This window comes from Saccopteryx bilineata, chromosome 3, assembly GCF_036850765.1.
Source record: "Saccopteryx bilineata isolate mSacBil1 chromosome 3, mSacBil1_pri_phased_curated, whole genome shotgun sequence".
Taxonomy (NCBI): Eukaryota; Metazoa; Chordata; class Mammalia; order Chiroptera; family Emballonuridae; genus Saccopteryx; species Saccopteryx bilineata.
In genome coordinates, this window is record NC_089492.1 from 13,079,566 (window position 1) to 13,106,082 (window position 26,517).

General features: G+C 38.5%; 2 protein-coding genes across 14 annotated transcripts in view; one reads left to right on the forward strand and one right to left on the reverse strand.

Moving 5' to 3' along the window:
- TATDN1 (TatD DNase domain containing 1) overlaps positions 1 to 22,948 on the forward strand; it is a 32,361-nt gene extending 9,413 nt beyond the window's left edge. For 6 of the 12 annotated variants that reach the window (XM_066265702.1, XM_066265699.1, XM_066265698.1 and 3 more), the window contains 10 exons: positions 471 to 520; positions 5,478 to 5,541; positions 7,192 to 7,335; positions 7,455 to 7,497; positions 10,375 to 10,460; positions 10,546 to 10,586; positions 12,148 to 12,224; positions 17,132 to 17,202; positions 18,411 to 18,537; positions 22,710 to 22,948. In XM_066265702.1, coding sequence (XP_066121799.1) covers positions 471 to 520; positions 5,478 to 5,541; positions 7,192 to 7,335; positions 7,455 to 7,497; positions 10,375 to 10,460; positions 10,546 to 10,586; positions 12,148 to 12,224; positions 17,132 to 17,202; positions 18,411 to 18,537; positions 22,710 to 22,812 — 806 coding nt within the window. In that variant the 3' untranslated portion in view covers positions 22,813 to 22,948. Of the gene's footprint in view, positions 1 to 470; positions 521 to 5,477; positions 5,618 to 7,191; positions 7,336 to 7,454; positions 7,498 to 8,609; positions 8,740 to 9,241; positions 9,472 to 10,374; positions 10,461 to 10,545; positions 10,587 to 12,147; positions 12,225 to 17,131; positions 17,203 to 18,410; positions 18,538 to 22,709 lie in introns of those variants that run through there. The other 6 variants (XM_066265705.1, XM_066265706.1, XM_066265708.1 and 3 more) reach the window with 6 other exon arrangements.
- A 62-nt stretch (positions 22,949 to 23,010) lies between these two features.
- RNF139 (ring finger protein 139) overlaps positions 23,011 to 26,517 on the reverse strand; it is a 29,695-nt gene continuing 26,188 nt past the window's right edge. For both annotated transcript variants that reach the window (XM_066265691.1, XM_066265690.1), the window contains exon 2: positions 23,011 to 25,538. In XM_066265691.1, coding sequence (XP_066121788.1) covers positions 23,725 to 25,538 — 1,814 coding nt within the window. In that variant the 3' untranslated portion in view covers positions 23,011 to 23,724. The remainder of the gene's footprint in view (positions 25,539 to 26,517) is intronic.

The window sequence follows — 26,517 nt, forward strand, 5'->3', positions numbered from 1 at the left end:
AGGGGCGCATGTGGGAGTCTATCTCCCCTCCTGTCACTTGGTAAAAGAAGAATAAGAAAAAAAATAGATATTACATTTTGGAAGGCATTGCATATACTCTGAAAAGCCATAGTAACAATAATCTTAATGATTGTCTATTTTATTCTTATTTTAAAAAACATACCAACAAGTTTAAAATTCAAGGCAAATGACTTAAATTGTAGTTATTGAATTCACCTCTAGTTGAACCTCTGAGATTTCACTTTTCCCCCTTTTGGCTAACAATAAAAATATAGTCAAATGGTGACTTTCATCTAGTTTGCCTTATATGGCTTTTTCTTTTCTTTTTTTTTAAAGGTTATCACTAACTCTATTCTTATGGATAGGTACTCATCAAGTAATATTGATTTGATTGTGATTTAGTAAACGTGATTATATAGATAAATGGATTTTTTATTTACCTGTTTCCTAATTGGGTTCATCTTTTACAGATGACTTACAGGATGTGATACAGAGAGCTGTCCAAATCGGTGTTAAAAAGGTAACATCTAGTTTTTGTTACTCTTGAGATTTTTTTTGTTTAACTAAATTTTGGTTAAAATACTACAGGAACAGAAGCGAAAGAGCCCAGGCCACACTTGGAGTTTTGAGTATGTATTGCTAATAAGTAGTATTAGCAAGTTAATGAAATAACATACATCTGCATTTTCTGTTTGTGTCCATTTAAATAAACAGACCTCATGGGTAGCTCTTCCATATGATCAGAAATGAGGTAAATAAGAAAAATTTGAAATTAAAAAAAAATCTATTTCACTTATCAGGCTTTTGAAGAGGCAACTTTAAATACATTTTCTGGCACACTTTAGCATTTACTAAGAGTTAAGCAGTCATCAGAAAGACAGGTATCTGTCACCAAGCCTAGTTTTTATACTATGGGTACATCATTTCAAATAACTGAGAGGACATTTTCATTTTTTAGTAATAATTTGATTATCAGTAAAATTCCTACTACTTTTTCAGAGAATTCTAAGCAAATGAATATTAGCTCAGTGTTAAGTTCTTTGAATAGGTATTTTTAAAAATTAGTACTTAAAAAAAAAAGGCAAGTAAGCCCACCCATACACACAAGAAACGAGGGTAAATTCCATGGTGCGGCATCAGCACACTTGGGGGCTACTGCTTACGGGAATAACTTCCTGTTTGAAAAGCGACCCTGCTGACTAAGTGAGTTCTGCAGTCTCCCGCTCTCAAACTGTATGTTATTTACAAGTAGTAAGAAAGGATAAAAGTTAAAACACTGATTTCTCATTCTGTAATCAGTTTAATTTATGAAATGTTTTTCTGCATACTTTGGAATACCATGCTCCTAAATTTTTATGCGTCAGCCATGAAGAGTTTACTCTTAACACTTCTAATGCCACACACATGGACTTTGGAATGACAGGACATCACAAACCTGGCTTCCAGACCTCAGCTGTAGTCTTCGTAACTGTACTGGGGAGCTTCATTCCTCTAGACCAGTGGTCCCCAACCCCTGGGCCACGGACCAGTACCAGTCCACAGAGAAAGAATAAATAACTTAATTATTTCCGTTTTATTTATATTTAAGTCTGAACGATGTTTTATTTTTAAAAAATGACCAGATTCCCTCTGTTACATCCGTCTAAGACTCACTCTTGCTGCTTGTCTCGGTCACGTGATACATTTATCCGTCCCACCCTAAAGGCCGGTCCATGAAAATATTTTCTGACATTAAACCAGTCTGTGGCCCAAAAAAGGTTGGGGACCACTGCTCTAGACCAGTGGTTCTCCAAGTATGCGCCCTAGAAGATTTCCAGGTGTGCCCTACGATATTCCAGAGAAATATGTGCCTGTTGGGGACCAAAACACCAACAGGGTTTTTGGAGTTTAGATGTTGGGGGGACAGAGGTGTGGGGAATTGGCTGTAAGCTGACAGTGCCCAACCCCCCACCTCACTTGCCTGATTAGGTTGCAAAAGGCTGTTAAGCTGTGGTGCTGGGTTGTTTACACTATACTCCCCTGTTCCCTGGAAAGACTGGAGGCAAGTTTCTTCTATCCTTTGTTTGGTGTAAAGTTAAGATGATATGTATGGTGGGGGTTTTCTGCACTCAACACAATTAAGAGTAAAAAGAGAGGAATTCTTCAATGTATTGACGAGGAAATGAGAGTTTGCCTTTCAAATATATGCCCAAACATTGAAGAAATCACTGGACACATCAGGCTCATGTTTCTCATAAACACAAGAATGAAAAAACGTAACACATTTGTACCGGGACCTGCCAAATTTACTAAATCTTACTAAGAATGTATCTATGTGTGTGTGTGTATAAAAAGATAACTTTTTTGTTGTTTTTTTATTTTTAGCCCCTCTTTTTTACGAATTCTAAAAAGCATAACTCAAAAATATAACATAAAAATGTTTTTTAATGTCAGAATAAATTTAATTTTGTCATATTTATTTCGTTTAATTACCATAAAAGCACACTTGAACTTTATATTTTTTTCTCTAATATTTGACTTAGTTATTATAACATATTTCTCAGAACATTGTATATAGAGCGCCTACAATTATTTGTAGGATTTTAAATGCACCCCGACTTCAAAAAGTGAGAACCACTGCTCTAGATGGAGAAAGATAATAGTACCTAGCCGAGTTGTTGGGAGGGTTAAATAAAATAGGGAATGCAAAGCACTTGCTATTGTATCAGGCATTTGGTATACAACCTTCATTATGTTTATCATCTTATCATCCTCAGCATATTGTAAACTGGGAGAGGGTATTTGGTTCTCTAGTCTTGCCCTAACTTTTCATCTGTTTGGAAAGGTTATTGATAAAATAAAAGGCAGACTTCTGACCTGTGGTGGCGCAGTGGATAAAGCGTCGACCTGGAACGCTGAGGGTGCCAGTTCAGGACCCTGCACTTGTCTGGTCAAGGCACATACGGGAGTTGATGCTTCCTGCTCCTCCCCCCTTCTCTCTCTCTCTCTCTCTCTCTCTCTCTCTCTCTCTCATACTCTCTACTCTTTGTCCTCTCTAAAATGAATAAAAAATAAATAAATAAATAAAAGGCAGACTTGATCAGAAGCTATTTAATACTTCTATTAAAAAAAAAAGCTATTGCCTGACCAGGTGGTGGCACAGTGGATAGAGCGTCGGACTGGGATGCGGAAGGACCCAGGTTCGAGACCCTGAGGTCGCCAGCTTGAGCACGGGCTCATCTGGCTTGAGCAAAGAGCTCACCAGCTTAGACCCAAGGTCGCTGGCTCCAGCAAGGGGTTACTCAGTCTGCTGAAGGCCCACGGTCAAGGCACATGTGAGAAAGCAATCAATGAACAACTAAAAAGTCGCAACACGCAACGAGAAACTGATGATTGATGCTTCTCATCTCTCTCCGTTCCTGTCTGTCCCTGTCTATCTCTGCCTCTGTAAAAAAAAAACAAAAAAAACTATTTAATAGGTTAAAATACTGAAGGTGGGCACTTACCTTGCATGAGTAAAATTTCCCAGTATTTTTGTTAGTATCCGGTATCCTATGTTGTACAGGCGGTTGAGGGTTGAATTACGGCTCTGCATCCTCTAAATCAGGAGTCCCCAAACTATTTACACAGGGGGCCAGTTCACTGTCCCTCAGACCATTGGAGGGCCGGACTATAAAAAAACTATGAACAAATCCCTATATACACTGCACATATTTTAAAGTAAAAAAACAAAATGGGAACAAATACAATATTTAAAATAAAGAACAAGTAAATTTAAATCAACAAACTGACCAGTATTTCAATGGGAACTATGCTCCTCTCACTGAACACCAATGAAAGAGGTGCCCCTTCCGGAAGTGTGGAAGTGTGGCGGGACCGGATAAATGACCTCAGGGGGCCACATGTGGTCCGCGGGCCATAGTTTGGGGACCCCTGCTCTAAATAGATACTCAGTGCCTATCATATTAGAAGTTTTAAATTGCTATATGAACATGGCTGTTATCATGTGTACTTCCTCCGATGTTTTGTATGTTTTCTCCTTAGTTTTGTACCTAGAATGAATTCTTCATTTAAGCTCAGTGAGATTCTTGAAGTATGCTTTTGCCTGACCAGGCAGTGGCGCAGTGGATAGAGCGTTGCACTGGGATGTGGAGGACTCAGGTTCGAGATCCTGAGGTCTCCAGCTTGAGCGTGGGCTCATCTGGTTTGAGCAAAGCTCACCAGCTTGGACCCAAGGTCGCTGGCTCAAGCAAGGGGTTATTCGGTCTGCTGAAGGCCCGTGGTCAAGGCACATATGAGAAAGCAATCAATGAACAACTAAGATGTTGCAGCGAAAAACTAATGATTGATGCTTCTCTCTCCATTTCTGTCTGTCTGTCCCTATCTATCCCTCTCTCTGACTCTCTCTCTGTCTCTGTAAAAAAAATATATATATGCTTTTAAAAATAATACGTCTTCATATTTAAATGACTTCTTTAGAAGAATGTCACCTAAGCAGGACTTACCATCAACACATAGCTCTTTAGTGACGTTTTCTTTTTAACAAAGCAAAGGTGGTGTTCTGAATGCCTCTAATGGCTGTGTGGAAGTATACTTCTTAATCAAGAACCATAAATTTCTCTACAAAGAATTCATCGATACACATTAATCCAGTCATTCTTAAACTTTTGGTCTCACAACACCTTCATATGTTCTAATATTACGGAGGACCATAAAGAGCTTTTGCTTATGTGAGTTTATCTTGCTAGATACTGTATTAGAAATTAAAACTGATAAAAACTTAAAATATGTGTTAATTTAAAAATAATATTATATAACAAATAGCATATACTTAAGAAAAATATATTTTCAAAACCAAAAGAATTTAGTAACATGAGTAGAATTGTTTTGCATCTACACCTTTTTAATGTCTGACTTAATAGAAACTGCTGAACCTTCATATCTGTGTCTGCAGTCTGGTGATATTACACATCATGTAGCCTCTGCAGTACCTCACTGCACACTTGTGACAGAATGAGAGTGAAAAAGGCAGAGAGCGTCTTAGTATTGTTAAGAGAATGGTCTGACCTCATGTATCTCCTGAGGGTCCTGGGACTATACTTGGGAGAAATTAATCAACACTGTGGAACCCCACTGAGTTAGATGAAGAGAATGCTAAAATTGGACATCTTTAGTTAGTCAGTCTTTTGCAATGTTTCACAACCCACTCTCTGTCCTCAAGGAACTCATGGTCTTAAGGAAAGACAGACTTGTGAATACATTTCAGCTGGTAGGAGTGATGAAGTCTTGTGTCATTTGTGTGTGTGCGCATGCATGTGGAGCGGGCTAGACAGGGACGGCTCCACATAGGAGGTGATCTGTCAGCGGAACTTTAAAGTACGGGTATGTGTGTGACAGCCTAAGAGAAAAGCATTCTGGAAACAAGCAGGAAGGCGTGTTTGGGAAACTGTTGCTAATACGTTGTTAAAGGGGGCTTAATTTCTTTCTTTCTATTTCAGTTTATGATTACAGGTGGAAATCTGCAAGACAGTAAAGATGCACTGCATTTGGCACACACAAATGGTATCCTCATATTCCTTTTACCAAAACAAATATGAATTAAGTTATTTTGAAGAAGTCTTTCTGAGAACTGCTTCAGGTACAATACAGTGGATCACGACTGTAGATGTAGGAACAATAGGAAAATAGACTAATTTCAATGAGAAGTGACTAAGATGAAAAACTTCCGAGTGCCCACTGGTATAGCAGAGCTTGTACTTAAATAAGGATTATTTTAATATTTCAGTTAATGAGAGTTAAGGTCACCAGGTAGATAATTTAATCTCACATATCCCTGATGGAGAATTTTCATGTGTATGTTGTGTGTTTAAGATTAGTTGCTTTTTATTTGCTCTGTTGTGACTTAAGCTGTGAAAAGTCATTTATTAAATATTAGGCAGACCAGACACTGTGCAGGGCCTCAGGAATGCAAGTAATAATGTACTACATAATCCCTCATGCTTACTTTATGCTCATTTATTCTGCATTTATTTAGAATTGGTGAAGTTTTAGAATTGGTTCCCAAGGGACTCCTAATTGTATAAAATACCTACTTTATCTTGCATTCATTTATTTATTAACTTTTTTGGAGGGCAGCATGCTTCATCTGCTAGACACATTAATTTTCAAAATACTGACTTATTAAAAGCTATGTTTATAGAAATCTCTTCAGGATCCACTGATACTTTTTCTTAGTGACTGAGGTCATAAAATTAATCATCTTCCTGGAGCTTTTAGGTGTGTAAGAATATTGTCTTCCATACTTTTTATCCCTAGACAGATAGTTTTTAAAAGTTCTCAGATCTCTGATGTCAGCTGTCTTCCACTGGTGTCCACAAACCTGTGTCCTCAGAGCTTGAGAAGCTGTTGCCCTTTATATGTAAACATCTGCATCCCAGCCCAGGAAGGCGCCACACCTCTCCCAAGGGGTTCTGGTGCAAGTAGTACCTTAAGCCACCACTCAGAAGCCCTTTCTGACTCCACATTCATGTCCATATGATTCAAACTATCAAAAAATATGGCGCCCAGTTAAGTGAGCTTTATTTTTTTATTAGAAAAACGAATCCTGCCTTCCACTGTTTAAGTCACCCCCTTTAAGGGGAACGAAATTGTTTCATTTTCCATTCTACAAGGCTCAATAAATACCAAGCTTTGGCCTGACCAGGCAGTGGCACAGTGGATAAAGCGTCAGACTGGGATGCAGAGGACCCAGGTTCGAGACCCCGAGGTCGCCAGCTTGAGCGCAGGCTCATCTGGTTTGAGCAAAGCTCTCCAGGTTGGACCCAAGGTCGCTGGCTCCAGCAGGGGTTACTCAGTGTGCTGAAGGCCTGCAGTCAAGGCACATATTAGAAAGCAATCAATGAACAGCTAAGGTGTCCCAACGAGAAACTGATGACTGATGCTTCTCATTTCTCTCCGTTCTATCTGTCCCTATCTATCTCTCTCTCTGTCCATGTAAAAATAAGTAAATTAATTTTAAAAAAATACCAAGCTTTGGAAAGAGTTGTATAAATTGTATGATTAACCTAATGCCATTCTGGTAGTTGGAATAGGTTATATTGCTATTGTTAAAAATCAACCAGTTAAAAATTAATTGGTATTCTCTTTTATGTATATTAAATATAAATATGGAAAATATTTTGAAAATAATCCTAGGACATTATTTTGTGCTAGCTATGTTTTTCAGTACAGTTGGCTGTCATCCTACAAGATGTGATGAATTTGAAAAGAATGACCCCGATCTTTACCTGAAGGAGTTGCTGAATCTTGCTGAAAACAACAAGGGCAAAGTTGTAGCAATAGGGGAGTGTGGCCTCGGTGAGTGCCAGCCTGGCCCGTTCCAGCGACCTTGGGAATGATTGATTTGTTCTGTATAAGTCATGAGCAATTATTGATTCTTGGTTTTTTTCTTGTTTGTTTTTTTGGCTTTTTTGAAGATTTTGACCGACTACAGTTTTGTCCCAAAGATACTCAGCTCAAGTAAGGAAATTTGTTGACTTTAAAAATTACTATAAAATTGTGAGTGCTTTTTTTTTTTGTTGTTTTTGAAGAAAGAGCTTTAGCATTTTGAATATGTAGCTGGAGTAAGCATCAGGGTTGTTTCCCACCCTGTGTCAGAAGTTAGGAGAAGCCGATTTCATGCATACTTGTGTGGAGTTCCTGAGGGATGGAGCAATAGTGTCCTGATTGATTAACCATCTAATTTGATTTTAACAGTAGAAATAAGGGATGTTTTATTCAATGGAGACTTTTTTGTTGCTTTTTACTGGCCTAATAAATGCATTCATACATGAACCAAATGAATTGAATTTATTTGTAGAGGATATGCTCTAAGAGGAAAAGATATCAAAAAGAGATATGGCTCTGGCTGGTTGGCTTAGGGCAGGGGTCCCCAAACTACGGCCCGCGGGCCACATGCGGCCCCCTGAGGCCATTTATCCAGCCCCCGCCGCACTTCTGGAAGGGGCATCTCTTTCATTGGTGGTCAGTGAGAGGAGCATAGTTCCCATTGGAATACTGGTCAGTTTGTTGATTTAAATTTACTTGTTCTTTATTTTAAACATTGTATTTGTTCCCATTTTGTTTTTTTTACTTTAAAATAAGATATGTGCAGTGTGCATAGGGATTTGTTCATAGTTTTTTTTTATAGTCCAGCCCTCCAACGGTCTGAGGGACAGTGAACTGGCCCCCTGTGTAAAAAGTTTGGGGACCCCTGGCTTAGGGCATTGTCCCAAAACCCCAAGGTTGATGGTTCGATCCCCAGTTAGGACACATACAGGATCAGATCAACCTTTCTCTTTCTCTCTCCCGCTCCTCCTCCCTATCTTGCTAAAATCAATAAATAAAAAATTTAAAAAAGAATAAACAGCCTTCCTTTGGCTTAGTTGCTTATACATGAATGAGGAGTCTGGATCAAATTCTTTCATAAGATACTATCTAGCTCTATCATAATATTTAATAATTAGCATATCTAATAATTAACCATTTTGTCATGTGATCGTGATTAAGCCAGTGAATTGGTAGCTTAAAGGGTTTTTCAAATTATACATGCCAAAAGTACTTTCTCCCTCTCCCCGGCCCCCCACAACAGCCTCACATGTCCAGCCCAGCTGAAAATGCCCCTGATGAGAAGCAGTGTGACTAGTGAGTCTGTCGTGCCCTCAACTTCAAGCTCCAGAATTCCTGGAGCGTGAAGGCCCATTACCAGGTGACATAGGATGGGTAAGAGTAATGGTCTCTGAAGTCTTTCATCCTCTTGTGTTTATAACCTGTCAGAGCTGTTCATTAGTGACATGATCTGTGTTTTTCAAGGATGTTCATGTGATGACTGGCAGGGTCATGATAAATCACTGTGTCTCTCTTGACAGTCATGTTTGTCAGCTCACTTAACCTTAAAAGTTCACATATTCACATTGAAGTAGAAAAAACTGTTGTCTGTAGTAGTTTCTCAGGTTAAGCCCACAGATAATTCCTCTACTTTTGTGTCTGTTTTCAGCCAAGATGAGCCTCGTGAGGCAAAGACTGGTGTGACTTTCAAGGGCAGTGGCAGAGTCCCCAAGGTTTCTTGTCCCATGTGACTTTTCACTGATGAGTTAAAACTGATTGCAAAATGCAACATAAATAACCTTAAACTCAATTTTTTGTATTAAATGAAGACATTAGTAGTATCAATTCTATTTCACTGCTCTGAAGGAACTTCCTCATCTTAGGATCAGAATTTATTATGTTTCTCAGGCTATAGTTTATGCTTTAACCCACATGCCAATGTCCAGATGTTAATCTGTAATAGAGAGTTCAAACTCCATTCACTAAATGGTTACCAGGTGCCTCCAGTGTGATACAAAGAAGAACTACTTAGAACTGCTGTGAATTACAGATGCTCTTTGAAGGAGAGAAATACCGATTCCAGTGTTCTTCAGAAGCTCCCGCAGGGAGAAGCAGGACACCCGCCCGGTACGGAGGCTAAGTGTAGTCAGACAGATTCTATTTTCCTACTTGAGCCACTATTTTATTAGGACTGCTTGTGTCAGAGCAACTTTTTGCACTGAAAGAACTCAACTTTTGTAGTTCCTGTTCCACATTTAATTTAAAATAATACTATAGCTCTAACATTCCTAGTGGAAGGCTTTATTCCAGACCTGTAAGGACATTTTTAGTTTTTATGAAAAATAATCTTTCAGTGGTTAAACTTTTCATGTCTGGTGCTTCTGACCATGATAGTACCACTAACAACACCGCAACCATGTGGAAACATATTTTTGGAAGCACAACTTTAATTTTCTAAGACATACACTATGGAGACTGAAGAATATTTAAGGACTTCTTGTTTTCTTAACGAAATGGAATTTAATGTGTTGAAGACTCTTGATATTATGTGGTTTTCTAAGCATTTTAAAATAGAATAAAATTTGATGCATTTATGGTCATTGAATAGATTTGTGTTTTTTAAATATTTTATTTTATTTTTTAAGTGAGAGGAGGGGAGATAGACTCCCACATGTGTCCCGACTGTGATCCACCCAGCAACCCCCATCTAGGGCCAATGCTCAAATCATCCAAACCATCCTCAGTGCCGGGGCTAACGCTCAAACCAGTCAAGCAATGGCTGCAAGTGAGGGGGAAGGGTGGAGGGAGGGAAAGAAAAGTAAATGATCACTTCCCATGTGTGTCCTGACTGGGAATGGAACCTGGGATATCCACTGAGCCAACTGGCCAGGGCCTAAGCCTGATATATTTTAAGTGTCTGAATTTTCTGTTTCTGCAGGAAAGTCCTTTAACTAAAAGTAGATCATTTGACAGTTATTTTTCTCATGCTAAAATAAAAATTTTAACAAGAAACTCTTTTGCATTATGCAGATATTTTGAAAAACAGTTTGAACTGGCAGAACAAACAAAATTACCAATGTTTCTCCACTGTCGAAACTCACATGCTGAATTTCTGGGTGAGTTAAAGCTAAAATACTATTTAGAATTTAAACTTTGCAAAAATCCAGCTATTTGTTAAAAGTTGTCTTTCTTAATTCACAGACATAATGAAAAGAAATCGAGATCGGTGTGTAGGTGGAGTAGTAAGTATAAGCATTATTTTTAATAGATGTTGCACAAAGCTTCTTGGTTATTAAGGTTAGCCTCTAAAGGGATTCAAATGGAAGCAATAAAATTAAAATTCTTCTCTCATTATCTGAAAGGCATGTAGATTTAATTATTTAAAGTACAAGAAAGACTAGAATTCTGTTCACAAGGAAACCCCTAAATGTACTCACATTAACCGTGTGTGATCTTTTTCCTCTGCCTCTTCTATCAATCATTCTTAAATTTGAGCAAGATAAACCTAATTTTAATAATACTTAAAAATAATTTAACATTCATTTTCAGGTTTGTCTTCCTAATTTCTTGCGTACTGTATTCATTGTCTCTACTCACTCTGACTTAAAGACTCATTCTCCTTGCTGTCATTTACTTCCATTCTAAACACTTCTCCTGTGTGGTCATTTTAATCATTAATCTTGAGACATGTCCCATAAATATTATGTACCCATCACTTAACTTGAGGATCCATATCAGTGATTTTTTTAATCTTTTTGGGATCATGGACTCCTTTGAAAATCTGCCTCAGAAAAATGCTCAGATCTGTATATTTTTCATACATAATTTCAGGAGAGATTTGCTGGTCTCCAGCAAAAACCTGTTATCCAAGTGTGTAACGTCACCTGCCTGCTATGCCTGTTAAGGAAAGAGGACATAGCACTGTGCACTGATAGTATATCCACGTTACATTGCTGTGACACTTGCATGTTCTTTCAAGTTCTCAGCCTCATATTCACACGCACTAGTGATACGCATGCTTGTTGCATTGCTGTGGTGGTAATACTGTGCACAGTGTTAGCTGTAGTTCACTGACCTGCAATTGATCCTTTAGTTGAGAAACATGTTATCATTATCCTATTCAGACTCTAGACTCGGTATAAATGTGATAACACTGGTTAGAGGAGGAGTATTACTTAACTGATTTTGATTACATAAAAATATCCAAACTATTAAAACTGCCTTAGCTCCTATATCTTTGAAAGAGAAAAACAGCATGTTTTTTGCTCTTTTTTTTTTTTTGCTTAATGAGCTGATATTATTAACTATATAATGATTTACATTTTATTAGCAGTGTTCTCACAACCTCTATAAATGTCTTAACATGTGCCTCTTAAAAGTCATTTCTAGTAAAAAGTATCCTCTAACCAAAAAATTGAACATTTAAAATAATTAAGGAGTTTTATAGCATTTCTAACTTTTTCTCATGCCGTTGGTCTAAGAATGTGGCTACCTGGTCCAGTCCCCCTTCCTAGAGATGTGTGCTTTATTAGATCACATACCGTAATGCTGGTGGAGAGAGCCACAAAGACAGAAATTTTAGGTAGCCAACTAATTCCTTCTTGCCTCATGTCACTGAAGATGACGGTTATAATTGTGAAAATTCATTTGAAAATTAAAATTGTGGGGGCCACTGCATTTGAAATCTTGTGCTCCAAAGACTCTAACGCACCTACATTTTTGCTTAGAAAATCTCATTTTATTTAGAATTTTAAAGGAATAGTCATTAAATATAATTTAAAAATTATACCTGTATGTCTTTAGGTGCATTCATTTGATGGTACCAAGGAAGCAGCCGCTACTTTGACGGACTTGGATCTCTATATAGGATTTAATGGTTGGTAGGTTCTTGATGGACCAGGATCTCTATATAGGATTTAATGGTTGGTAGGTTCTTGACGGATCAGGATCTCTATATAGGATTTAATGGTTGGTAGGTTCTTGGTTTTTTGGGGTTTTTTTAAGCATTTATATTAAGCAGATTCCTTAAATTGTTTTATAGTGAATTGCTGATAATATGAATTTTGTTGTTAAAGTTTGTATTTTACATTGACCTTGGCCTGAGAATTTCAGTAATTATGTAGGAAATTAAACACCACTATTGCAAGTTAAAGCTCAAACGTTAAAAAGTACCACCCTGTGTTCCAATAATGGGAAATAATTTTATGTTGAGCTCAGCAGCTAGCCTTCTCTTGCAGTGCAGTTCATTATGAGGTTATTTTGTCCCTTTAAAACATACTGTTCATGGCCCTGGCCGGTTGGCTCAGTGGTCGAGCGTCAGCCTGGCGTGCAGGAGTCCCGGGTTCAATTCCCGGCCAGGGCACACAGGGGAAGCGCCCATCTCCTTCTCCACCTCTGCCTCTCTCCCCCTCTCCTTCCTCTCTGTCTCTCTCTTCCCCTCCTGCAGCCAAGGCTCCATTGGAGCAAGCTTTGCCCAGGCGCTGAGGATGGCTCTGTGGCCTCTGCCTCAGGCGCTAGAATGGCTCTGATTGCTGCAGAGCAACACCCCAGATGGGCGGAGCATCGCCCCCTGGTGGGCGTGCCGGGTGGATCCCGGTTGGGCGCATGTGGGAGTCTGTCTGACTGCCTCCCCGTTTCCAGCTTCAGAAAAATTTTAAAAATAAAAAAATAAATAAAAACAAGCATACTGTTCACAGTAGTGAGCGGGGGTGGGCACAATGATGTCTGACCATGGGGAAAGGTCGTACTATGACATAATCATCTTTTGTACATCTGTAAGCCAAGTAACTGAGGCGTAGAGAAGCTAAGAAACAGGTATAAAGTAACTCAAAGTGTGAGGGCCTGTGTCTTCTGGCTCCTTGTTCGGTGCCCATTCTGCTATTGTACCAAACTTCAGGCTGGTTTTCTTCCAGATCTGGTGAGCCTCCACCAGTCTTTTTACAGGACATCAGTGTAGCTCACTAAGTCAATTGCAAAATAGTATCAGATTGCTTTCCCTCATTAGTGTGCCATTGCCTTAAAATTATTTTTCTGATGTTATTTTTTACTAACATCTTAGGAAATAGGATCATGAAATTACTTGTCTAGAGTTCAGACTCCCTTAAATGTTCTAGATGTGTCTTTCTTGTCTTATATTATTTGATTAATTTGTAAATTCATATGCAAAGGAATACATACAATATGGAATAAAAATGTCCAGTAGTACTAAGAGGCTTTAAACAAAGTCTCTCCAGCATGTCCTCTACCCCTAAGTCAGCTTTTCCAGTGGCAACCACATCCTGTTTATCTCCTTATTTCTAAATAGCATGCATTGCTGCTGTTCATTCATTCTCGGGATCTGTTCTCATGGAGGAGTCTGAGCATTTACGTTCATAACCCATACTGTCTCCCCACCTGTATTCTCTTCCATGGGCCTCTCAGTGTATACTGGTTTCAGAATTTTTGGTTTTGTGCACATGCAGTGTTTTCCTCATTACGTCGGTATATTGCCTGCTGAACCATATGATGTAGCACTTTTTGATTCTCTTGAAGTATCTCTCCTCATTCTTGTATTTACTTGGCTTTCTTCAAAACTTGAAGCCCTCTCCCACTTCCCAACAGCTCTGTAAATGCCTGTATCTGACTTTCCACATGAGGAAATCTGCCTAAGTCATCTGATAGTTCCATTCCTTCCAGCCCTCCGTGGTTCTTGTTTGGACGAGTGTCTCTCCTGTGACAGGACTACTTTTTAGATCCCACATATTGGATGGCACATGTTCGAAAATGAATTTGTTCTACTCTTCCCTCTTGAAGCTTTGTCTAGTGGCTCTAAAGAAAAAAACGAAACGACTTCCATCTGATATTTCTTCTGCAATATTTTCTCATCTCTCTAAGGAGTTTTTTGAGGGTTTTTTTGTTTTTTTAAGTGAGAGAGAGGGAGACAGGAGAGAAATATGAAGCATCATCATAGTTGCTTCACTTTAGTTGTTCATTGATTGCTTCTCCTATGTGCCTTGACTGGGCGAGGGGAGGTGGTCCTCAAGCCAGCCACCGTGGGCTTCAAGCCAGTGACCTAGGGGGTCCCCAAACTGCGGCCCCGAGGCCATTTATCTGGCCCCCGCCACACTTCTGGAAGGGGCACCTTTTTCATTGGTGGTCAGTGAGAGGAGCATAATTCCTATTGAAATACTGGTTAGTTTGTTGATTTAAATTTACTTACTTGTTCTTTATTTTAAATATTGTATTTGTTTCTGTTTTGTTTTTTACTTTAAAATAAGATATGTGCAGTGTGCATAGGGATTTGTTCATAGTTTTTTTTATAGTCTGGCCCTCCAGTGGTCTGAGGGACAGTGAACTGGCCCCCCGTGTAAAAAGCTTGGGGACCCCTGACCTAGGGGTTTCAAACAGAGAACCTCAGTGTTCTGAGTCCATGCTCTATCCATTGCACCACTGGTCAGGCTAAAATTTGTTTTTTAAAGTTATTTACTTTTTCCCCACCTACATTAACAGAATTAATGGATTGATCATTTATCCAATCAAAGTTAGTATTTCTGTTGTATTTTGAAATTTAATTTATTGTAGTCTTAATCTGAGTCTTTGCTGTTTGGTAATTTATACTATTTATGACTTAAATCTTTGGTTTGATTATTAAATTATAACACACACGTAAGAAATTGGGCATGTTTTAAACTTTGCTACAGAGTCATAATTGTTCTTCCTTAAATGGGAAACCTTATTAAGTAAGGATATGGCTTTGATTAAAAACATTTTCTCTGGTAGTATTTACTTCTATATTTAGATCTAGTTTTACAAACATAGAGTACAATGTGGAAAAGAGTCAGACTTGACTTCATGAGATCAAATATATGCAAATTGTTAATTTGATAAAAAGTTTAAAATTTAGTATCCAAACTGTGGGAGAAGAAAAATTAATTTTCCTTCTACCCTGTAAATTCTTCTGCCTGGACTGTATAATCAAATTAACAAGAGACTGATTAACAGCAGGAAACGTTCAAACATTACGTAGATATATATGGCAGTTCTACAGGAATGAGAGACCAGAGGACAAATGAGACTGTTGAAAATAGTCTAATTGCTACCTCGAGCTGAAGAAAAGGAGCGGTCCAGTTTGGGACTTCAAAGGGGGAGGAAGGCAGTTCCCGTGGAGATGAAAAGCACCTGTTTAGTAAACATGTTTGCTGGGCCATCTTTAACTCTGGGGCAGAGAGAACTGATCAGATAGGCCTTGCTCGTAGGTTCCTCTCTGGCATACTTAGTTCAGATTAAACTAGGTATTTATGATAATAGCTCCCTCAATCTCAAGGTCAGAGTTTTTTCCTGTTTTCCTTAAAAATAACCAGCTTCAAATATCCAGAGGGCATATTTTGGGGTGGCAAACGCAGCTTCCCCACAGTACCAAACAGAGTAGTATATTTTAGAAAATATTTAAATCGACCAAGTAGTAAGATGGCTGGAAATAAGAATTTTTTTTTTCCTAGAGAACATTAAGTAAAAGGCTGGTACTTAATGGCAAGCTAGACAAACATTTCACTTCCACTCCTAAAATCCTACTAAAATAAAATTATAGATATTCAAAAAGGAAAACCTATGAAAACGGAGTTTTGCTAATGGAGAAATGGTCTGTAGATTTCTGGAAGACAGATGAAACTAGAAAAGAAAGCTTAAACTCACTCCAAGTTACGTAAATTGCTCAGAAGTGAATTCTTTTAAAAAGTTAAGTTTGACAGGATCTGGTTGGAATAGATTAGGGTTGTGACAAGGAGAAAACTGCGATGTCCTAAACTCAAGTACAGCAGGCCAGAGGGTGGAAGAGACAGGAAAGGGTCCATCAGTTCACTGCAGGGCCAGCTAACAGGACTGCTCACATTCCTGTAGGTCAGTGGTAGTCAACCTGGTCCCTGCCGCCCACTAGTGGGAGTTCCAGCTTTCATGGTGGGCAGTAGCGGAGCAACCAAAGTATAAATAAAAAGATAGATTTAACTATAGTAAGTTGTTTTATAAAGATTTAGTCTGCCAAACAGCAAAAATCCGACATAAAGTACTTGGTAAGTAATTATTATTATATGCTTTAACTTGGCGATAACTCTGCTTTATAAATTTTATAAAGTAAAGTTACTTCCCTACTTTATAAATCACCATTACTGTGGAACTGGTGGGCGGTTAGAACATTTTACTAACAGAGATACAAAAGTGGGCGGGAGGTAGGTTTAAAAAGATTGACTATCCCTGCTGTAGGTTGTCTGATGGAATTTTGGATTAAATGCCTGGTGGCTATTTCCAGGATTATCTAAAAAGAGAGACTAGACAGGTGCCATAGAACCCACAAGCCTCTGCTAGAACTTTGCTGCTGACACATCTTCCTAGTGGACTCAGCCTATCCCAGAGCTGGCCCCCATTCACAGTGTGATTTCTTTCAAAACAACTTACACCTGACTCCCCAACTTGATGTTTAAAATGCTCAACAACTCCAGGATGGCTGACAAGTCGCATCTTCCACCTGGCACTTTTCCTGGTGGCTTAGATTTCATACCCTAGCACCTGGTCTTTTTCTTGCTAGCAAGGGCTAGTAGCCCTTTGTTTAAAAGACTTGCAGTTTTGGTGGTTCCATTTTCTAACGATAGGAATGTGCAAATCAGTGGTATACTGTCTCTGTAGTATACTCTGTAGAAACTAAAGTTTGTTTCGGGATTTTGCGTTACTTTTTGTGATCTATTTTAGACAAGTTTACAGTATGAAAAAAAATCTTCATTAAATGCACCTTTTAATTTTTATACATTGTCTTTTTAAGCTCACTGAAAACTGAGGCTAATTTGGAAGTTTTGAAGTCAATACCTAGTGAAAAATTAATGATTGAGACTGGTAAGTTTTTTAGAATTTTTTTTGGCATGGTTTAATATGAATATTAGAGCTAAACTGAACAGATGTTTTATTTTAAAACCGCATACTCGGCCTCAGCAGTTACACTTTTTAGAAAACCTTTTGGGTTATCAGTTGATGGAAAAATATTTTTTCAAGTGCTTTTTTCAATTTTAAAAGTTTGATTAAGCCTAAGTACTTAAAAGGGAATGTCAGTAACTAAGGTTGTAATTATGAATAGTTTATTAAACAAGGATTCTTTAAGCATATTACCTCAGGGCTTCAAAAACAATGCAAGTTGTCTTTGTAATGATATAAGTCTAATACTTCTTAAAGTGCAGAAATTTAAATCAAATTTGTTTAGTCTAAGAATTTTTAATATTCATCTGTTATGTCTGAAAATAAAGGTTAAAAGCTTAAAGTTTTATTTGTACCCTGGAACTCAAGGGTCTCCTACATGTGGACTTCTTTGGTAAAAATCAAGGCTGAGCCATTCTGAAGAAATCAGGTTTATTTCCTTTGAGACTAATGAAATGAAAATTAAATGAGCTTATTAAAAGTACAATGCCTATAAAATGTATAAACTATTATAATTCTTAATTAAGAAAATAGGTTAGTGAATAACCCCAGTATTCGAAGCCAGTGTGTTATATTCAGCAGAGGCAATGTAGAACTTTAACCTAAATGTTTTCATGTTACAATTGTATTTCTTTTAGCTTTAGGTCTTTTTTAAATTTATTGATTTTGTAGAGAGAGAGGAAGGGAGAGACGGACGGACGGTGGGGAGAGAGAAAGTGCGAGAAAGAGAAAGATTTGTTCTCCTTATTTATGCATTTCTTGGTTGATTCTTGTGTCTTGACTGGGGATTGAACCCACAGCCTTGGTGTATTGGGACGATGCCATTACCTGAGCTCCCCAGCCAGGGCTAGCTTTAGGTCTTTTTTTTAAAGCATCTCATACATCAGTAGTAATGTTTGTAGGGCAGAAGGGATAAAAATGAGTCTTAGAAAACATTTAAGGTTTTGTACAGTTCAAGATTTTATCTTGTGCTTTTCTTAGAACTCTTTTCTGTTGGTTGTTTTGCCATGTTTGAAGCTGAGTCATGGCTTATATTTTAGAGGTTATATATTAGTTATATTAGTTTAGTAATGTTCATTTAAAAAATAATTCAAAAAGTTAAACTTCTGAAGAGGTTTGTTTGCTAACTCTAGATGCACCTTGGTGTGGAGTCAAAAGTACACATGCTGGCTCAAAATACATAAAAACTTCATTTCCTACCAAAAAGAAATGGGAAAATGGGCATTGTTTGAAAGACAGAAACGAACCCTGCCATATAGTGTAAGTATGTGTTTTCATGGTTTTTAAAAACATTATAAAATCAACCACCAAATGCCACTTACCAAATGAACTCATGGGACATAAAGTTGTGTGAAGGCTCAAACACCACCATTTTAAGGCAGTGATTTAGAGCAGGGGTTGGAACCTTTTTGGCTGAGAGAGCCATGAACGCTACATATGTAATTCCGTGAGAGCCATACAACGACCCGTGTATGCTATGTATTATCCAGTAAAAATTTGGTGTTGTCCCAGAGGACAGCTGTGATTGGCTCCAGCCACCCGGAACCATGAACATGAGCGGTAGGAAATGAATGGATTGTAATACATGAGAATGTTTTATATTTTTAACGTTGTTATTATTTTTATTAAAGATTTGTCTGCGAGCCAGATACAGCCATCAAAAGAGCCACATCTGGCTCGTGAGCCATAGGTTCCCGACCCCTGATTTAGAGGAGCGTGCACCCAAATCACTGTATTTCAGCTCTTTTCATACCCTCTCTAACCCAAGTGGTTTTGTTGCTGCAGTGAGAACTTCAGGTGATTTTGGTCATTTGTCATTTTGTAAGAGAGGGGAAAGATCTTAATGCTTCCCATGTATAGAAACGCCTTCCCTGGTTTACGTTCTGTTCTCAGTGCAGCATCCCTGTTGATGGTTATAAAAATGCAATCTTAGCAGTTTTTAATGGTATCTACAAGGTAAATGATTGGCAACCTGAATAAACCTAATAACATGTGAGAGGATTTCCTTTTCCCAACCAAAAAAAGAGGGTAGAACTTTATTCCCTAAAATAATTCAGAACTGTTTTTTATTATAATGTATAGCACATGTGAAATGAGGGATTCTGTTATTCATCTAAAACTGTCAAGGAGCTAGAGAGCATATTTCAACTTCCAGGAGAAGTTAGTTATATCATTTCAATGGGGACATCACTGATTTCTTTTGTTTGCACAAGCACACAAAAGAGGGGAAGAGCTAATTTAAAACTAGCTAGACTTTACCAGTTTAGGCAATTGGGTATATTTATAACATTCATAAAAATTAATACTTTTAAACTATAGTAATTTCTTCCATATGCACCATTTTTTTAGTAGTTTTTAACACATAAGAATATCAAGCCAGATCTAAATTCAGGCAGAAAAGTGAATTATTCTATTAAAACATTGGAGAGATTTTTCCCTTTATTAGTAAAACATGCTGGTGTTGGCCAAGATTTTAAAACTCAATGTTTAAAAAACCCATGGGTGAGAAAGATGAGATTCTGCTTAGTTAAGGAGTCACTTGTAATTTTTATAAAATGTACATACTTGGCCCTGGCTGGTTGGCTCAGTGGTAGAGCGTCGGCCTGGCGTGCAGAAGTCCTGGGTTCGATTCCCGGCCAGGGCACACAGGAGAAGCGCCCATCTGCTTCTCCACCCTCCCCCTCTCCTTCCTCTCTGTCTCTCTCTTCCCCTCCCGCAGCCAAGGCTCCATTGGAGCAAAAGATGGCCCAGGCACTGGGGATGGCTCCTTGGCCTCTGCCCCAGGCGCTAGAGTGGCTCTGGTCGCGACAGAGCGACGCCCCGGATGGGCAGAGCATCGCCCCCTGGTGGGCGTGCCGGGTGGATCCCGGTCGGACACATGTGGGAGTCTGACTGCCTCCCCGTTTCCAGCTTCAGAAAAATACAAAATAAATAAATAAAATGTACATACTTGCGACTGCAATCAGGATGCAATGTTTCTGAATAATTCTTTGGAGATATAAGAGGATGCTAGACAAGAAACTGGGATTTTTCCAGCAGCCAGTTTAGACAAGTAGATGCCAACAGGTGTCCATGTCCATTTTCTACACAGCCTTCAAGCTGAGAATAGCTATTGACCTTAGCTACACATTTGCAAGACAAAATTTAAGGTGTTTCTAAATGACTACAGTTAAGAACTAAGAATATTTGAGCACCAGCTACAATTATGAATACCAATTCTCAGTAGGTAGAGCTTGGAAAAATCAACCTTTGCAAGTGAAAAAGTTTAAACCGCATTTCAAAAACACACATGCTATAAGTCTGATTACTAAACAGCAAGTTAAAATTCCTAGAGTCGTTTTCATTGAACTCCATCCATTAATAGTTTTAATTATTTGTATAGAGATCTTCCTTCTAAATAATTTCCTTGAAACACATTTGGAGCTCTTGCTGTAGGTCATTTTACTGAGGCTACACACAGAAGAATCAAGACAGTCCCGGCCCTCACCCATCCACCGATGAGCAGGCACGCTGTGCCAGGCACTTTGGATAGGACATTAGTTGGACAAGGATCTCTTCCCTCTGGAATAAACAGGCACATAAAAGTATTAACTCCAGATGGTACTGCTGTTATAGAGGTAGGACTATGTGACGGGGACCAAAGGCCATAGCAACTGCCTGCCTTGAGGGAATAAGAGAACTAAGGTGACATTTCAACTGTTTACTAACTGGGAGTTACGCCAGGCCAGACAACGCGCTGAGCCAAGGCAGGCAGGCTGCAGAAGGCCTCGGCCACTCCAGGGGAACAGTGCTTTTAGTGTGGCGGAAAGTAGGGTGCGTGAGGAAGCGATAAGTCTGGGAGGGTGGAAAGAGGCCAGACTGTGAGGGCTCTTGTATGCCAACCCAAGTAGTTTAGATTTTATTGGGACCCAAAGGATCTTAAGCAGGAAAATGGCAGGGCTTGTTTTTTTTTTAGCTGTGACTGGTATCTGTGGAGAAAGGACTGAAAGGGGGTGGTATCAGGAGTCATTGACTTTGCACTGTATTATGCATATAAGTTGTGTTAGCTAAGAGGGAAATTCTGTAGTTTACAAAGAAAAATGTCTTTTTAGTGTCAATTTAAATGTTAACAGATTTTCTTTTAGCATACTTTGTCAGACAACAAAAATTTAGTATAGTCTGTTTAGTATATAGCAAGCCTTTTGTTACTTTTATAGAAAATAGTTCCAGTTAATCTTTAACCTCTGTCCCTAATACCTTTAGGTGTTTTATATTTAAGAAACTGATAATAGGAACAAAAAACTTAAGACAAAGGTTATTGAAATGTTTGACTTTAGATATTTCTGTCATATATAAAAATATTCTACTTATATAAGATTGCTAGAAAACCTTGAGAATTATCATTATTATTCTAGGCAGAGAAACAGGAAGATTAACATGGCTAGTCTATTACAGGGGCACAGGTCCAGGGAAGTGCCACCTTCCCTGCCCCCTAAAACAAACACTGTTCCAAGTAAATGACTTCTAAGTATTCCATGTCATTGTGCTAGTGAGCATGCTGAAATTTCCTGCTGTCTCCACAGTGTGACTTCCACTGATGTGTTACACACACAAATAAAACCCAAACAGAAATGCAATGGAACTTCCCTACACGCAGGGTACTTGTCCTTTACTTTTTTTTTTTGTATTTTTCTGAAGTTGGAAAGGGGGAGGCAGTCAGACAGACTCCCGCATGCGCCCGACCGGGATCCACCCGGCACGCCCACCAGGGGGCAAATCTCTGCCCATCTGGGGTGTCGCTCTGTTGCAACCAGAGCCACTCTAGTGCCCGAGGCAGAGGCCACAGAGCCATCCTCAGCGCCCCGGGCCAACTTTGCTCCAGCCATGCTCAGCGCCCAGGCCAACTTTGCTCCAATGGAGCCTTGGCTGCAGGAGGGGAAGAGAGAGACAGAGAGGAAGGAGAGGGGGAGAGGGTGCTTCTCCTGTGTGCCCTGGCCAGGAATCGAACCCGGGACTTCCGCACTCCAGGCCAATGCTCTACCACTGAGCCAACCGGCCAGGGCCACTTGTCTTTTTCTAACTTTCAATTTTTTAAAAGTTCATCATGACCCAGTAATGAATTATATAATGACCCATAGTTTAAAAGGACTCATTTCCACTGGGTTAATCCTCATTGTGGCACACGTAATATAGGATGGTTTTATAATTTATTTGAAACTTAGTTTTGGCTCAAGTTATATGCAAGACTACCCGGGAAATCTGTCTCTGATTACTCTATTGTAAATATCCTAGCAGTTGAACTTCTGACAGTGCTGAAAACTTGAATGCCTGCTTAAACCTGTTAAAGGTGCTAACCTGTCTCCCTGTCTCATACTTTACATAGAAAAAGGTCAAGACCTTTCAAACAGAGTATGTACTTGGAATTTAAACCACCTGTTTTTGTTTTGTTTTAGTCAAATACTGGAGATAATGTCAGCAGTGAGAGAGGAGGACCCACAGGAATTAGCCAACATGCTATATAACAATACCATTAAAGTATTTTTTCCTGACAAGTAATTGGTATGTCTTCCGTTTTCCATCATGTATGTAAAATTTCATGGTAAAACTTACAAGTTTCAATAAAGGAATTCTCTGGAAGTTGTCTATAAAGAGAAGTATTGTATTATATATCACTGTGCACCATCCCTCTTGTTTTTATCCATAAAGTCAGGATTTTTTAATGTCACAGTTTAAAAGAATTAAAACCACAAAGTATTTCATTTTATAATCTTTTAAAAATTCCAAAAGGACAATTTGATGTCAATGCAGCAAACACAGAATAGCTAACAAATACACTACACTAATTTTTTCATTGAAATTAAAAACCTTCTGGTTTATACCATATACAAGTTGTATATGCCTCTCAACTCACACAGTCTCCAAATCTTGACTTTTGAACTTAGCTCAACTATAGTGCTACTCTGAAATTTCAAAAAGTCTCAGTCCCTTCTGGTAGCCTTTTTCCTTAGCTTAGAAAATATTCCACACATACCCTTTATCCTCTGGTCCAAGTTACACGGTTTCCTTGATTTAAAGTGGTTTTCTCCGATTTGCACTGCCGTTCTCCCACCCGTCTTCAAGACTAGGGCCAGGTGGATGCATCATACACTTTCATTGAGGGGTCTTTGGCACAGTGGCGCACCGTATTATCATTACATGAAAAAGCTGTTTGTTCAAATTATTTCATAAAAACGTGAAAACATTTTATTCTATGTACAATAATGTACACAAATTTAAATAGGTCACCAAAGAGACCAGAAGTAATTAAAGAGGTATATTTACAGTAGCACATCACAGTAAACGGAAAACCATTCACAGATTCAACATTGATACTGTTTTTGTGCTTAGTTACACACTGAAGTGAAGCATAGTAATTCCATTTTGGATGAACTGAATTTTAAACAACCTCAATGATTAGTAAATGCCATTTTAATCAGTGTCCTCATTAAATTCTTCAGCTGCTGTATCTGTGTGCTGAATCACTCCGTTTCTTTCTCTCTGGACGTCGTCATCACAGTCTGTACTGTCGTCTTCATTCAGTTCCCCGTCCGACTCCGCAGCTGCCTCTCTTACAGCTTCCTCTGGGTTCTCATTGGGTGCAATAAAGCCATTGTTGTTAGAGGCATTTGAATTATCCTTGATATCATCTTCGATGTATACTTTTTGATGGCACATTGGGCAAGTATCTTGAATGTACAGCCATTTCCGAAGGCAAAGTGCATGGAAATAATGATTACATGGTGTGAGACGAGCAGATGTTGTAAACTCATGATAGCAGATTGCACAGACATCATCTATTTCTTGTAAGCGGCTCCCTTTTATTTCAGGAAGTGAATTAATTTTCTTAACCGCAGTCCTACGATTCATGAATGTCTTCCAGCCATTTTTTGCTTGTAAATAGATGTTAAAATACGCATGTAGACACATCATACAAGCCCGAATTTTACTTCCCGACTCAAACATCATAGTATAAGCCCCATTTCCAAACATGACTACTCCAAATATAAATTCAATAATATTGCCTGTTGAACGAACATAGTAGACATAATCATCAAGCTTTTCCCAGAGGACGTTATAGTAGCCATCAATCATGAACAAGGTATAAACAGTGAGAGAAACAATTACTTTTAAGCAGAGTTCCACACAAAAGGCTGTAACTGCAAACAACCACGTGTTGAGTGCATAGTGATGCCAAAGAACATAACTGAGTAAAACGGGAAGAAGGAACAGACAAGCAGAGACAAAGAGCACAGGAAAATGTCTGCGAAAAGATGACACGTGGGAGGCACTGAGAGACATTAACACAGGGTCTGTCATCCCATGGATGAAATGCAGGACTGCAGTTAATAAAAGGCACATGTTTCTACTTAAGCGAATAAGTCTCTCTTCTGGTCTTAGCCCACTTAAACCAGTCTGAAGAGCCAAGATAAAAAATAAAACAGGTGCTACAAAACCAAGCCGCCTGTCGTCTTCTTCAGTTGATCCGATAAAGGCCAGTATTCCAAGGCCCAGATAATGGGCTACTGAGGAAATGACAGCGCTCATGCCTAGTACAGTTAGTGTAGAGTCACATCCACTAATTATCAGATTGCAAATGAGGTCCCAGAAATCATCCCAAGAAATAAAGAAGGAGTCAGTTTCATTTGCCATCCTTAAAATGTACATTAACACTGTAGCCTGAGCTGTAATTCTTGTTAGCCAAAAGACTCTCAGTATATCTGGGAAACGAATCCTCTTCCATGTGTCCTCCATTAATAACTGTAATCCATAGATTCGATACATGTGCCTCACTAAAAAATAAACATACCGTGTGGAATAATAAAACCACTTAAGTTTCACTGCCAAGACAAGCACTGTGTTTAATATAAGAATCAAGGAAGAAGTAAAAACTAAAGTTTCTCGGATGTGTGATGGTAGCTCTGTTATTAAGCCTATTACAGGAAGCAAGAGATCCAAAATAATTAATTGTGAATAGATGGAATGAATTTGGAGTAGTGTGATGTATCCAATTCCAAACGTTAGCTGTAGAACAATCAGTGCCATCCAGAGGGAGGGCCCTTTCCACGGGAGCAGCTCAATTCCAAAAGCGGATGCGTTGTAGGCACCGTAGAAGTCAATGTGCAAAGCAGCATAATAATTTACCAACACTGACGTTGCAGCTAAGAGGAACGCTGCGCTGTACATGTAAAACTTGAAAAGTGATCTCTGCGACAATATCAGAACAATACTGGATACAAATATACCTGAAAAGAAAGGAAAAAATTGAAAGGTCATTTGAAACATTTTAAAAAATGTCTTCCCACTAACAGTTATAGTCTTCCTTTAATTAGGAAATGTGAACATTTTCAAAATTATGAACATTTAGCCTCAAGACAATTTAGGCTTAAAGTCCAAAATATGTTTCATGAAGTCAGTTCAAGAGGAACGACAAAACATACTATTTTTTAAAATCTTACTAGAATTCTAATTTCCAAAGTAATTCAAGTAGTACCATATATCCAGGAACCAAATTACTAAATTACCTTCAAGATGGGTTTGTAGAGATTCATACATTGTAACACATTTAAAAATCTTTTAAAACTGTGTGCTTTTAAGTTTTATAATCATTAAAAATATTTCAAGTAATTCTATTACAAAAACAGAATTAAAACCAACAAAGAAAACATTTGTCCCTATTATATAACCTTAGAATTCTTTTTCTTAAATGTTCTTTAGGAAATCTGGTTTAAGTTTTATAATTCCTCCTTTTTCTCAAACTGAACTGCTGGCTCTTATTTTTCCTGCTCCTTAAATATAAGCATTCTTCCCAGAGTCCCAATTGTTTTGTTTTTTCCTCTGCATACTTCCTTGAAAATTTCAGAAATGTCCTCCACGTTCCCTTTTTCCTATACATTACTGTATTTTTTTCTTTAATCAACCCTTTTTATTCTTCAAATTACAAAAATCACATTCAGAAAACCCAAACTAAAAATGGTAGTAAGTCCTCCCCTTCCCCACCCCATACTTAATGGGCTGATGTGTATCTAGCACCATTTTTCTTTGTGCTCAGGCAAATTTTTTTTTTTTTTTACAGAGGAATAGACAGGGACGGACAGACAGGAACGGAGAGATGGGAAGCATCAATCATTACTTTTTCGTTGCGCGTTGCAACACCTTAGTTGTTCATTGATTGCTATCTCATATATGCCTTGACCGCGGGCCTTCAGCAGACCGAGTAACCCC